The sequence below is a fragment of the Cottoperca gobio genome, chromosome 16, assembly GCF_900634415.1.
Source record: "Cottoperca gobio chromosome 16, fCotGob3.1, whole genome shotgun sequence".
NCBI classification, from domain to species: domain Eukaryota; kingdom Metazoa; phylum Chordata; class Actinopteri; order Perciformes; family Bovichtidae; genus Cottoperca; species Cottoperca gobio.
In genome coordinates, this window is record NC_041370.1 from 13,031,859 (window position 1) to 13,044,577 (window position 12,719).

Consider the following 12,719-nt stretch of genomic DNA (forward strand, 5'->3'; position numbering starts at 1 on the left):
TGCAAATTTATGCATATTTTATTTTTTTCCATAAAAAGACAGGGGTAAGTCACAAAGCAACAATATTTTTCCATCGTCTAAAAACTATTTTCTTCATGGGAAATTCTACATTTTCTTCCAGGAGAGGTTTCTTTTGTTGTCGATGTAGCTACAATACCAATGGCTTCTTTTTTGGGAGAAAAAAAAAAAAAAGGTTTGCTAACAAACATGCTATCTAAAAGGGATTTGTATATTTTAAGCATTTTCTCTTCTATGGAAAATCACAGGAAACAGCAAGTGAGAGCAATACTACTTAGACTATGTGGTAAAAAGGCTTTACAAACTTGGTTGATAATTAATGCAATATTTAACATTGTGACATCTCTAGTGGAAGCCTGGAAACCAGCTTGTGTTGAAACATAACGGTACATCAAATCACACGAGACAGTTCCTACTTTACAAATAAATTACTGTATAGTAGAACATGTAAAAAAGACAACTTGTGCTCCTATGAGAGAAAAGCCACATATACTGGGACAGCTGCAGTCACCTCTTCCACGTGTGGTTAATGTGACAGACAAGCTTGGCTGAACATAAATGTACATTTAAAGTAGGGATGGATATACATATATGGACATTCCTCGTACAATCATATGGAGGTCAGTAGTCTTACAAAGAATATCAAAACCTGAGATAAACAGACCAAAGCTTGTAAAACGTTTCTCATCAACCAAATATATTCAAATCAATTGTGACTTCTATGCTACTGAACAAAACATAGGGCTGAGGGAAGCACTCACTTGTCATATGTGAAAGGTTTGATAAACTTGGTGGCTAAGAGGAAACGAATAAGAATGATTCAGGGCGTCAGGCAAGACGGGTAAGCAGGGCTTAAGTAAAGTCCTCAAACTTCAGTAAACAACACAATGATAACCTACAATTTCATGAGCAGATGGATGAATAACTTAAAAACCTCAAATTTGTACAAATTCTATAAAAGCATTAATTCTATAAAATAGAGGAATATTTCAAAATAGATCCATTTTTAATTCAAACTTTACAACAATGTGTAGGCGGCTGGTTCTTGGCTGGTTAGGGAAGAAAATATCTTTTCAGCTTATTTTTATTTATTTTTTTACCTGAGCAGTGAACTAAGCCAAACAACTGTCCAAATTTGAGCACAGAATATCTTTGTTCACATATTTCTGCGAGGTACAAATGTCCCTCCTGAATTGAATAGACATGTAAACAACAACAAAAAACAATTCCCTTGAATGTAGTCTTAACGTTCCCCTAGCGTCACCAAGGGAATAAATGCTGATAATGGTGTCTAAACTAGAATGGAAACAGTGCATTTGTATAAAATCAACAATGTAAAAACCACTAGGAAAATAAAAGCATTTAAAAAGCAAACATAACTGAGATCACTTAACTGAATTTTTCTTTTACCAATTAAAGTGTGTACACTAAGCTTTTTTAACACCTGGATGAGAGAAGCATTTGATCAAACTCGAGCACTGTGCAGCCTTCCTCTACCTACAACTGAAAAAAACAAAGAGGATCTACTTTAGATTTATCTACTCAGTCATCTATAATGTTAGGTGCAGATTTATGATATCCTTCTTTTTGGATATGTGTGCGTAGATAGAGCTGGTCGGTGTGTGTCGGAGGTGAGGAGTCAAAGGAATAAATGCAGGTGGTGGTTCAGTTACAATGCTGATGCTCCGCCGTCTCTCTCCTGCAAAACAGACATTATGTGTGCTTGTGTTAGTCTTCATATGAAATAGTGAAGTCAAAATTGTCCTCATCTTCATTAGATGACACTTAAAGGAAACGTTGGACACAAAGACTGGAAACAGGGAGAAATGCCTGTTTCTTCCTGTTTCCAGTCTTTGTGCTGGATAGTCCATTCCTGTTTTGTGTGATGGGCAGAGGGTTTGTACCTTATCTTGGTCGATGTCCGATTCTGCAGTTATGACGATTCTCTTCTCCACACGAGTCTCTGAAGATCCGCTTTTCACTACCTGGTGGTGGCAAGAAAAATATAATTGAGAGGCAAAGAAAGAAAAATGCTTTCAGTAGAGTGCAGATCTCCACCAGGTGTGTCTCCCTCTCCCCTCCCAAACAAAGAAGAGTTGAATTTCACTCAACTGTCCCGCCCGTCTCCCTTACAGTAAAGATGGCACCGAAGATAAGAAAAACAGGGATTTATCCATCTCGTATCGTGTCTAACTTTAATGGATCATAACATATCGGTTATGGAATTAATCAGCAGATGCTCCGATTCAAAATGAGACCAAACTTCTTTTATGGATGTCAGTTTTTTAAGCCTTGACAAAAGGGCACAAATGTGGCCTGCAACATACTAGGTAAGGCTTGCTTTCAGCCTTAGCCCATTGCAGGAAATGCCTTTTGCTACTGAAGCTGCTGTTGATAGCTTGCCGTCCCTGACGCTTTAAAACCAGTCAATAAAAAAGTTTTTCCAAAAATTGTGAATAACAGCAACCACAAGAGGTCCTTCAGCACACAGTCATAAATGAGCACAAAGAAATATTAGGCTGATGGGTCCAGTAGTATGCGAGATTAGCTGCGGACAGACCGAAAGACACACATGACTGAACGCATGATCCCCTCCAGGTTTAAGCCCGGTGGAGATAATTAACAGAGAGAAAGATTGTACCGCTGACCTTTGAGATGTGAGTGGTGGTGACTGTGGTGCCGCTGGCGATCTCTGAGGTAACGGTCTTGGAGCTGGACACAGTTGTGTTATCGTTGTCCTCATCTGTCCCATCAACTGCCACCTGAGAGAAAAAGACCAAAAACAGGTAGACTGAGTGATCGTTTTCTTTTAAGATGATGTGACCCTGAGATTCAGCTAGGGAAGGTGCAGTGCTGCCTCATGCTCATTCTGGAGCTCCTGGCCCGGTCCTGCCAGAACTGCTTGATACCTCGTCCATACAAACAGATCAGCCTATAGCTGAGACAGATCTGGGCTGAGCAGGTGCTGGAGCCCCTACCTTTGAAGACGCATAGATGAAGGTCTTGGTCGGGACGATAGGGACCGCCGTGGTGCAGATGCCACTGGGTGAGGAGTTGGAGACAGCTGTGATGGTGACTGTCTGGGTCTGCACCAGAGGGGGCTGTGGATGGGAGCATAGCCCCATAAGTGGCTGTTTAACCAGACACTTCGCACCGCACAGCAACCAATTTGTTTCACACCATGCATTCCCTTATAAGCTAATCGCCCATGTGGAGTGATTTTCACAGCAAAAGCTTTTACTTCTTTTTGGGAACAACAGAATCACCGTGTTACTTCCCGTCCCACCACCAACTACTACAAAGAAAAAGAAAAAAAAAAACAGGTAGACGGAAAGCCATCGAGGTTTGGAAAGATGATGAAAGTGAAGTCAAATTGTAAAACACAACATTTTGTGTGCTAGTGTTATAGCAACCCTTCACCATAGCTGAGAACACACCACTGTGCAACACCTCTGCAGCAACCGGAGTTACATGTGTATGAGGAGCATCATTTACACGGGAGTTAACCTTTACCAATGCTACAGGTTTTGATTTGTAATGGTGCTGCAAAAAGGAGTGAGGCAGCCTTGAAATCATAGAGAGGCCAAGCAGAGATGGAATCAGCGTCACCCTGAGGGGGGCGGGAGGCTACCTGGAAGCAGCGTACGACCTGTGGACCGTCGCTCCTGAAATAGGGAGCTGGGGAAGATCCAACTATCTTTCCAGAGCACTCCGACACTTCTGGACACGATTCTTCTTCCTCCTGGATCCCATCTAAAGCTTTACAGCACGGGTCGAGGGAGGGAGGCAGCTGCGCCTTCTCCACCTCTACGACGGGCACCAAGGAGGTCTCATAAACTACAACCTCTTCCTGATCACATGACGACTCCTCCTCAACCGGAGCGCCGCAGGCTTCGACACTACCGGGCTCACTCGTGCGGCTCACTGTGGGACTTGGTATGACTGAAAAGCCCAAATTGCTGCTGGTATCCTCAGTGTTTGTCTCTGAACCATTGCAAAGGAGACTAATGCACACTCTCTAAAAAAAAAGACACAACACAGTCACTGTGTGATCATGGGTAGGTGAAGTATTTCCTACTGACATAGTATGAAGTCATATTTACATGGATTATAATGCATGCATGTTAAAGAATATGCAGCTATAGAATGTACAGTACAGTATCCATTTTATAAGGTACTACAGCTTGTTTTATTGGCTTTTATTAGAATTTAAATGACAAAATCAACTCTGTTTTAATGCCACAGCACAAGAGATTATTATTGCAGACCATGTTTATCCCTTCATTGCATTTCCACATGACGCATGCTACAGAAGTTCACCAAATAAGATGGATACTGAATACAGGCGTTGCTCAACATTATTTATTTCCTCAGTGATTAGCATTCAGTATGTGTCAGAATGAAATGGATTTCTTTTGTTCCGCTTGAATATTCTTCAAGATGACATGCCACTCACATTACTTTTGGTAGACAGCCATCGACTAAAAAATGATATTGTTTCATTTAAAGAAAATCTTAAACTTGAGTAACAAATTCAAGGAACAAACGATCATATGAATTGTATATGGAATGCCTTTTATTCTTTGGTCAAAGTTGGTTGTCAAAAAGTCATGCAACAAGGAATGTCTTGCAGTTGCTACATATTGCCTCACCAAATACTGGTGAAGGACAAAGAGGTTAATACGTATTACAATTAAGCTGCCTCGAAGTCTCCCATCACAATGTGACAAACAATACTGACACGTTTCCCAGTAACAACACTGCCGTTTTCTAGTGCTTTCTTAATGTGGGTTCGGGAAAAAAGTTTATATATCCAAAAAATCACATCGCAGTGATCAGTTTAGACAATATCCTTAGACAACCGACAATATAAATGTACCATAAAATGTGTATAAAAGCAGGCTCGAAGTGATACGGCCAAACATTATAAGCCTCCAGATAAAAAGTCAGTTGTTAGGTAATAGTGGCTGACTGGTTGATTTAAAGTCCAAAAGACAACACAGAAAAGTGCAAAAGAATAATGGCTTGATTGTCTTTTTCCAGTCTTAGGTGTGTTTCTGTCTGGAGAAAGCAGGTCAATTGTGCTGCAGTGGGGAAACAGAAGGAATGAAAGTCTTGTTCCACAGATGGCAGAAAAAAAAAAATGTGCAGCTTCTCAAGTGGAGCAGAGGATGAGAGATGAAGAATGCTACGGTGACGTCGCAGAGGAGGCGAAGGAAGGAGAGGAGGAGAAGAGAAAAGCTAGAGGTTGATGGGTAGATGGATGGAGGTGCGGTCTCCGCGGGGTCACACTCACACCTGTGTGGGATTTCCGAAGGGTCGAGACGGCCCCTCAGCTGCGTTTGGAGTAGAAGTCTAACAGGGGGCCGCGTGGGAGGCGGATGACAAACTGAGGGGGGGGGGGAGGAGGAGGAGGAGGAGGAGGAGGGACGAGAGATGAAAGGCAGGAATTGTGAAATGGCCGAATATTAACTCAAACTTGTAAAAGCCAGAATTGCGCAATAATCGATTATTGAAAATAAATTTAAATGTGATGTCATTCTTGTTGTCCAGAGCATCATGGAATTGTTACTGGCACATGCATTTACATATGTTTTCCATGTTGGACAATTCAATATTTTCTGAAAAGACAGGTGCTCATCCACACTTTAAGTAACTTATATTTTTTAAAGGATGCATTTTTATACATGGAATTATATATGGATGGAATTATCTCAGTTAGCTGAGGTCAATTGCGACAGTCCAGCCAGAATGATTACAGGCCTGTAGCTTGAGCATGTTAATTTGGCGCAGATGCCTCGTTAACTACTCAGTGCCGTGTTGTGTTTGAGGGGTAATTGGATTTGATCAGTCTGGAGGCTGCTGCATAGCAACAAAACTATGAACTGAATACTTCACTAATCTGAAGTAGCAGGTCAGGAAGTAGCAGGACAAACACTGCCGCTGCATGTCAAAAACTTGCAAACCAACATTAACATCGATGTTTTTCTTTTGTCACAGCAGGGGCCTTCGTCTCATGACTGAAGGGTCAAGTAGAATGACAAACTGGCTTGTAAAATTGTAAAATTGTTCAGTAGATTCATTTTGTTTCTAGTTTAATGAATAGCTGTCGTGTAATCTTTCCAACGGCATCATAACTATAAACACCAGTAATCACACAATAATATTAGTTTTAGGGGAGAGTTAAGGCAAAAACTGCTGATACAACTGTGAATGAGGCCTCGTCTCTTCATGGGAAAACAGCCATGGCTTGGACAGAGCTGCCGCCAAAACAAATGTAAAAGCAGTGTGTAAAGAAAGTGTGCAAAAAGTATGAAAAGCAGAAAGAAAGCTCACCAATGAAGGAGGGACAGAGGAGAAGGGAAAAGGTCAATTCTGCTCAGTGTCAGCAGAACGTGCAAAGATTCATCTCCGAGTCATGCGGTAAACTTTCCAACGTCAGGTCCGTCAGTCATGCAATATAAACAATGTCAGAGGAAGAGGAACCAAAGTGAGTTCTCAGAGTGGACAATCCGTCCCCAAGATGCCTCACCCACATCCGTCTTTGAAGTGAAAGACAAAAAAGGTACAGACCCTATTCAACAAGTCCAACTGCATTCGTCATACAGTACACATGCATGTGCTGCATACCACATGCTCCTTGAATAGGTCTACATGCACACACAATCCATTACACTCAGACTGTAAGAGAAGCAGGAATGACTGGAAGAGCCTGATCCCTTCTTCTTCCAATTTCTTGTTTTGAATATGTTCATCATGTCGGACAAGAATCCAACAGAATGCAGCGATGACACAAGCTTTTACCAATTACTCAAACACAAGACGTTAGCAAGAATTTCAGGTTCTTCTGTTCCATTACAGATCCATGCGCACTGCTCACACTAGTGATGTTTTCCGATCTTCTCTGAAAATGCAGAGCCACGGAAAACAAACGTGATGACGCATGTATAAAACACAGCTTTAACAGAGTCAACTCAGGAACTGTTGGTCTTTATGGTGATTTTCCAATTCAATTTAAATGAAAAGTTTTTGCTTCGGTTGCTCCAATTTGCTGAACTTGGCAGACTTAGAGAAGGTTAAATCAACAACAACAAAAAATGGATTTGGTGGCGAGTGGTTTTTCTGCGGGAGACTTACCCCATCTGCACTGGGCAGAGGCTGACCATTGATACCCAGAGTGCGGAACGGAGAGTGCGTGGACAGACGCTTGTCCCACTCGCTGGGCCTGGACTCTGGGGCGGCTGCCATGAAGGTCCTCTTCAGCTCACTGATGCTGGCATGATGCCTGAGCAGGTCCTCCTGAGGCTTATCGAACTCCTATAGGGAGGAAAGTCGAGAGGGGAAAGACAGTATGGAGAGGAGGAGGGTGCGGGGGGGATGAGGGATATATTTGTAGTTGGGAGAGATTAAACAGGAGAGAATAGAGAAAAGTGAAGAAGAAAAAAACAGTCAGATAATGTTTCTTTCTGCAGTTTCTGTATAATTTATGGATTTATTGCTAATTAAACAAATAAGCAGCAGCAGCAGGGTTAATTAGTGATTCTAAAGGAACGTACATTAAAGGGGCCGTTAATCCAAATGATCGGATGTGGATTCTTGATAGATTATCAGCGAGTCCCTTTCAAAATGAAAATCAATTCTGGCGGCTGATTCATGAGATCATAGTTAGGTTTACAAAAAGGGAAGATTCAGAGGAGTCGCTGTCATGATTTATCAAAGTCGATTATTATTTGGTGTTTGGACAGGAAGGAGCTATAAGCTACACAGCTATTTCTTAGTATTAGGCTTGCAGTGAAACGCATCGTGAAAACAGGCTGCAAATCAAAGAGCACAAGAGTTGATGGTAGCAGACAAGGAACAAGTTGTCAAAGAGGAAGCCTCAGTTTAAATGGAAACCTGTTCATTCGACACAAATGAACAAAAGCAACAGTAGCAGCACACATGTGGCAACATTTAGCACCAAGTTGATCTTTAGTGAGATCTGCAAGGATCCCAAAACATAATGCAGACAATGAGCGTTGATCATGACTTATTGTGGTGTTAAAGAGCAACTTAATGTTAAGTGTTACTACAAATGTAATTCCGTTCACAAACGACAGCAAAGATGTAGAATTATTTAAATTTCTATGGACAAAATATTTCATTTGCGTAACTGCTGAGAAAGTGCAATGCATTTCTGGAAAGCTAGAAAATGAGATGGAGGTAAAAAGCAAAAGCAGGAACAGGAGAATACTGATGATCTGGAATAATATATATCCAAGTGTAAGAATCTGGACCTATAATTACGTAAATTCAACAGCACTCTCCTGAAACAACTTGGTTAGAGTTACGTTGCAACACACACACACACACACAATAATTTACACCGATGCAAAAAGTGTGAATCATGCCACATGCAAGCGTGATTTTAAAGAGTAGCCTTTGTGCCAAAGAGCAAGAAAATATAGATGGAGACTGACATCTCCAGAAGGGATACAAACCTCCAACATTAAAAGGCTATGTCTGATATAAATTGAGTCACCCTCAATTCTCTTAGCTCTTTTCTGTGAAAAATGGAAAGAACAACAAAAAAAAAGGAGTGGGTTTGTTTCAGTTCCCCCGTGTGCTGGCATTAACCTGCCGCACGTTAGACATGCAAACTACGAAATTCACTACAGTGTTAATACAACAGACAAACAGAGCTGTGAGGAGTCTGCATGCAAAACAGTTCGGGGCTCAGTGACCATAAGGGTCTACCTGCCATGTATTAACAAACAAAAGAACCTAAGGCTAGAGACGCTTAGTTAACATTTCTATTTTCATAACGAGAAAGAAATTAAAGGACGGTAGAGTGACAGGTTATTCATGCCACTTTTTTTTAGTGAAGTGCACAAATCTATAAATCATGCATGTGTGCATTCCAGGGTTTACATCAACAGCAAGCAATGAGAGGGAAATGAATGCTTTGTAAACTTTATAAACAGCTAATATGTGTAAAAACATATATTCTGGAGGCAGGCATCGCCTCTTCACACTGGAGTTATGTTATTCTATTAACACCAGCAACATCTTTACATAATCCATCTATTCATAGATTTATTTTTCTTCTACCTCGTTAAATATACTGTACGTTCATCGAACCTGATGTGGATTTCATTTAAGACCTAGTCGTATGGAAGCACAACATGAGAAGAGGGTGAGATTAGTGTTTTGGATGAGAAGCTCGATAGCATCAGAATGGAGGTGGAGAGATGGCTACGGAAACGTATACGAGGCTAAGAATCTGACCTTTCGCATTCGCACCACCTCCGTGCTCGTCACCTCAGACTCGTGCTACCCCGGGGAGGAGAGAGGGACACGTGTTAGCATCCCCTGCTGGTCGGCTTTAACACTCACATCTCAGCCATTGTGGAAACAAGTCTTCTGAGGGGCCACATGCAAGAGGCCAGTGTCTGACACTAACCTGAATGTCCCCATTGATGGTTGTTATCAGTGTAGAGTCTACTTCTCTGTAGTCCCTCCACGCTGCTGGCTACAGCAGCAAGAGAGACACAGTTCACACTCAGACACAGAGAACAATCTCTGCTCGTCTTTTTATTATCCAAGACACTGAAGCAGTGATATTAAAAAGAGCTCTTTATCTCTTATAGTCATCGTTATCTACAATCAAAATACCCAGGAAATCACTTTGAGGACAAATTATATTTCTCTGACACCAGTTATCCTGTAAGACACATATGGTTCACACACACATACATTATATTATGCCACATTTTTCCTGCACGTAAACATTTAGATTGAAATTGAATCACAAACATGAAAGGAATGTTCAGAAATTGAATACCTTGACCTCAGCCACATTCTCCACAGCTTCTATAGTGACCTCCAGCTTTCTTTCCTCCTGGCGGCTGGTCTTGAGTGGAGTGGAGGTCTGGGGCTGTTCGAAAATGGCCATGGGGATCCCTGCCTCGGCCAGAGCGGCCTGGGAGAAGACCGGAGCGCTGACGGGACGGGTGCCCCTCTGTGTGATCACCACTACACCAAACAGACAAAATGGAAACGTGAGTTAAAAGGAAATAAGTCCCAGCACAGTGGAGGGATACGATTGTATGCACAGCTGACAAGCGAGAACAATGCACGGTGAAACGGCATGAACATATGAATACAGTAACACACGATAGCGCGTCTATGAAAGCAGCAACATCATACTTACAAGCCTCCATGGGATCAGATAAGTGCACACACTGCAGGGGTATACTGTACCTCATTTTATTCATTCAGTCTCTTTAAAAAAAGGACAAGCACACATCAGAACCCGAGGTGGGCCAGAAGCAGAGTGGGACGACAGCAAAAGCATGGATTAGTTCTTGTTGCGATCCGATGATAGATGCAAAGGCAGATGACGTTAGGCTTCAAAGAGCATTTGAAGCCCAGTGTGGTTGAGCTGGTGAAATGCTGAGATTAGGAAAGCGTTTCTTCTTAAGTTTGCTAAATATAGCACAGAAGGAGGTCCTTGTGTGATGGTGAATGTGCATTGCCATCTATGGATTCCCTTGTAAAGAGATGTCAGTGTATCCTGTGAACAGGCCGCCAATGTTGCTTAAGCGTTTCATGGAGCGAAGAAAGCACTTCATCTGCAAAACAACAAAAACCCAAAACAGGTAAGAAATACCTGACTCTTTGACGGCAACATCTAGGAGAACAAACCAATCATCGCTGACACGCGTTTGTGTCAGTGGAAGTCTTTCCTCCAGGATTCGTTTCTCAAACTGTGGTCTCCTCTCGGAAATTGCAATCCTCGTTTTGTCCACAGCAGTTGGAACTTTCACCTCTGCTGGGAGCTGGATGCGTTCAGGGACAGCGACTAGTACAAATACACAACCGGGTATTATTGTGGAAATAAAAGTACAAAATATTAGGACACTTGCATTTATAGTGAAAATACATTCCTCAGCAAAAATCTATTAATCTAATGTAATCTAAGTGAAACTGTTCATTACAAATTAAATGACTGCTTAGTCTTGAGACACAGTAGGTGCAAGAATTAGAATAAGTGTGCACTTTAATAATGTTTCTATATATAGCTGCCTCAACTGTTTTTTATTATACCCGATTTCTTAGTGGCCACATCCAGAAGTATAAACCAATCATCTTCGAGCTCTCTCACTGCTGGACTCGGTGTCTCCTGCTGCCACATCTCCTCCACTAAAGTTATTCTCTGCTGTGCTCTGTGCTCTATGACTGCAAACTCTTTAGCTGGTCTTACTTCAGGATGTGTGCGGATACATTCGTCTCCAGCCGCTAATGTAGAATACACACAAACCCTTCTCAGTCAGAACTCAATTCCACTTGTGAGTGAGATATATATATATATATATATATATATATATATATAAGACTGTAAGGTGCACACACAGACGGACACCAGGTTATTCTGTCTGATTCTGTCTCACAGTAGCGGCCACACATAAAACGGCAGAATACCTGCTGCTTTCGCTGCAACATCTAGCAGCGCAAACCAGTCATCATCCATCTGTCTCTGATGTGACGGTTTAATCTCCACCGACTTCACGGGGGGCCTCACGTCTTCCAGGGTGACTTTTAGTTTCGGTTCAGTGGCTGTCACCACGTCCACAATACGCTCAACCACAGCAACTAACGCAGAGAAATAAAAAGGTAAATAAATACGATGCTGATTTATTTAACATTTTATTTTTGCTATAGCTATTCATGGTAAAAAAAAAAAGAAAAAGCATCAGGTGTGTGTGCAGTACGAGTCACCACACAGCTGAACCTTTGAGCAGTGTATGCAGATGCTTTGGCAATGGAAGGTACCTGGTGGTATGACAACAGGCTTTTCGAGGATGATGTTGAACAGGGCAAACCAATCATATCCTCCTCCTCTCTCTGACGTCGGGGCAATTTGGCTCGGTCTAATTTCAGACAGGCGCGTTTCATCTTGTCTGCTGTCCACACCAATTATAATCTTCTTCCGTGATCTAGTCTCTGTGGTGGTCGCCTCGACCTCAAACATCTTCCTCATATCCGGAATAATCTCAACAGGAGTAACTGACACAAACAGACAAGAGTCAAAGAAGCTGTGGGACATCCGCCAAACAAAGAAAGCTGCAGAAATTGGCAAAGAGTAAATGTCTTCAAATATAATGTTTCACAGTAAATTCTGATGGGGGTGCAAACATATATTACATCTACCTGATGGTAATATGACTGGCTCTTCACGAGTAGCATCAAACAGCAAAAACCAGTCATCATCTCTCTCAGTCAGTGGCCGGGAAGGCTGCGGTCTAACTTGTTCAACATCGACCTGCTGCTCTACGCTTATCACTTCAATTTGTCGAGGTTGAACACTTGGATACATTTGGCTCGGTACCGCCAGAGAAACTGAAAGCAAACAGAATTCATACTCAGAGACCTCGTATGTTTAACAATGGACATCATCTTTGAATAGTTTGCTTGACACTAAAGGATGTGGGTACCTGGAGGTACATATGCGGTTTCTCTGACTGGCTCGGATACTTTCTGCCGTCCTCTGTCCTCTTTCTGCACCACAATCTCTTCAACTACGACCTCCTTCCTGGACTCTACTGTTATCGTTTCAGCCACAGTAGAAACGCTTTCTTCAGGATGAACCTGAATGTACTCAGCCATGGTAACTAATAACAAACAGAATGAATTAGCATTTGTAAGACACTTATAATAAG

The 12,719-nt window shown here is 41.9% G+C and overlaps 1 protein-coding gene across 20 annotated transcripts in view; it reads right to left on the reverse strand.

The window, feature by feature from the left end:
- The window catches only part of LOC115021278 (titin-like), a 21,382-nt gene continuing 8,663 nt past the window's right edge, over positions 1–12,719 (reverse strand). For 3 of the 20 annotated variants that reach the window (XM_029451587.1, XM_029451586.1, XM_029451593.1), the window contains 16 exons: positions 12,495–12,671; positions 12,211–12,399; positions 11,833–12,066; positions 11,482–11,652; positions 11,107–11,298; positions 10,670–10,861; positions 9,842–10,032; positions 9,461–9,529; positions 9,286–9,330; positions 8,499–8,561; positions 7,156–7,335; positions 3,650–4,036; positions 2,997–3,119; positions 2,667–2,780; positions 1,923–2,003; positions 1–1,717 (listed from right to left, as the gene is read on the reverse strand). In XM_029451587.1, coding sequence (XP_029307447.1) covers positions 1,688–1,717; positions 1,923–2,003; positions 2,667–2,780; positions 2,997–3,119; positions 3,650–4,036; positions 7,156–7,335; positions 8,499–8,561; positions 9,286–9,330; positions 9,461–9,529; positions 9,842–10,032; positions 10,670–10,861; positions 11,107–11,298; positions 11,482–11,652; positions 11,833–12,066; positions 12,211–12,399; positions 12,495–12,671 — 2,438 coding nt within the window. In that variant the 3' untranslated portion in view covers positions 1–1,687. Of the gene's footprint in view, positions 1,718–1,922; positions 2,004–2,666; positions 2,781–2,996; positions 3,120–3,157; positions 3,314–3,649; positions 4,037–4,202; positions 5,408–6,354; positions 6,923–7,155; positions 7,336–8,498; positions 8,562–9,108; positions 9,162–9,285; positions 9,331–9,391; positions 9,722–9,841; positions 10,033–10,669; positions 10,862–11,106; positions 11,299–11,481; positions 11,653–11,832; positions 12,067–12,210; positions 12,400–12,494; positions 12,672–12,719 lie in introns of those variants that run through there. The other 17 variants (XM_029451592.1, XM_029451585.1, XM_029451584.1 and 14 more) reach the window with 17 other exon arrangements.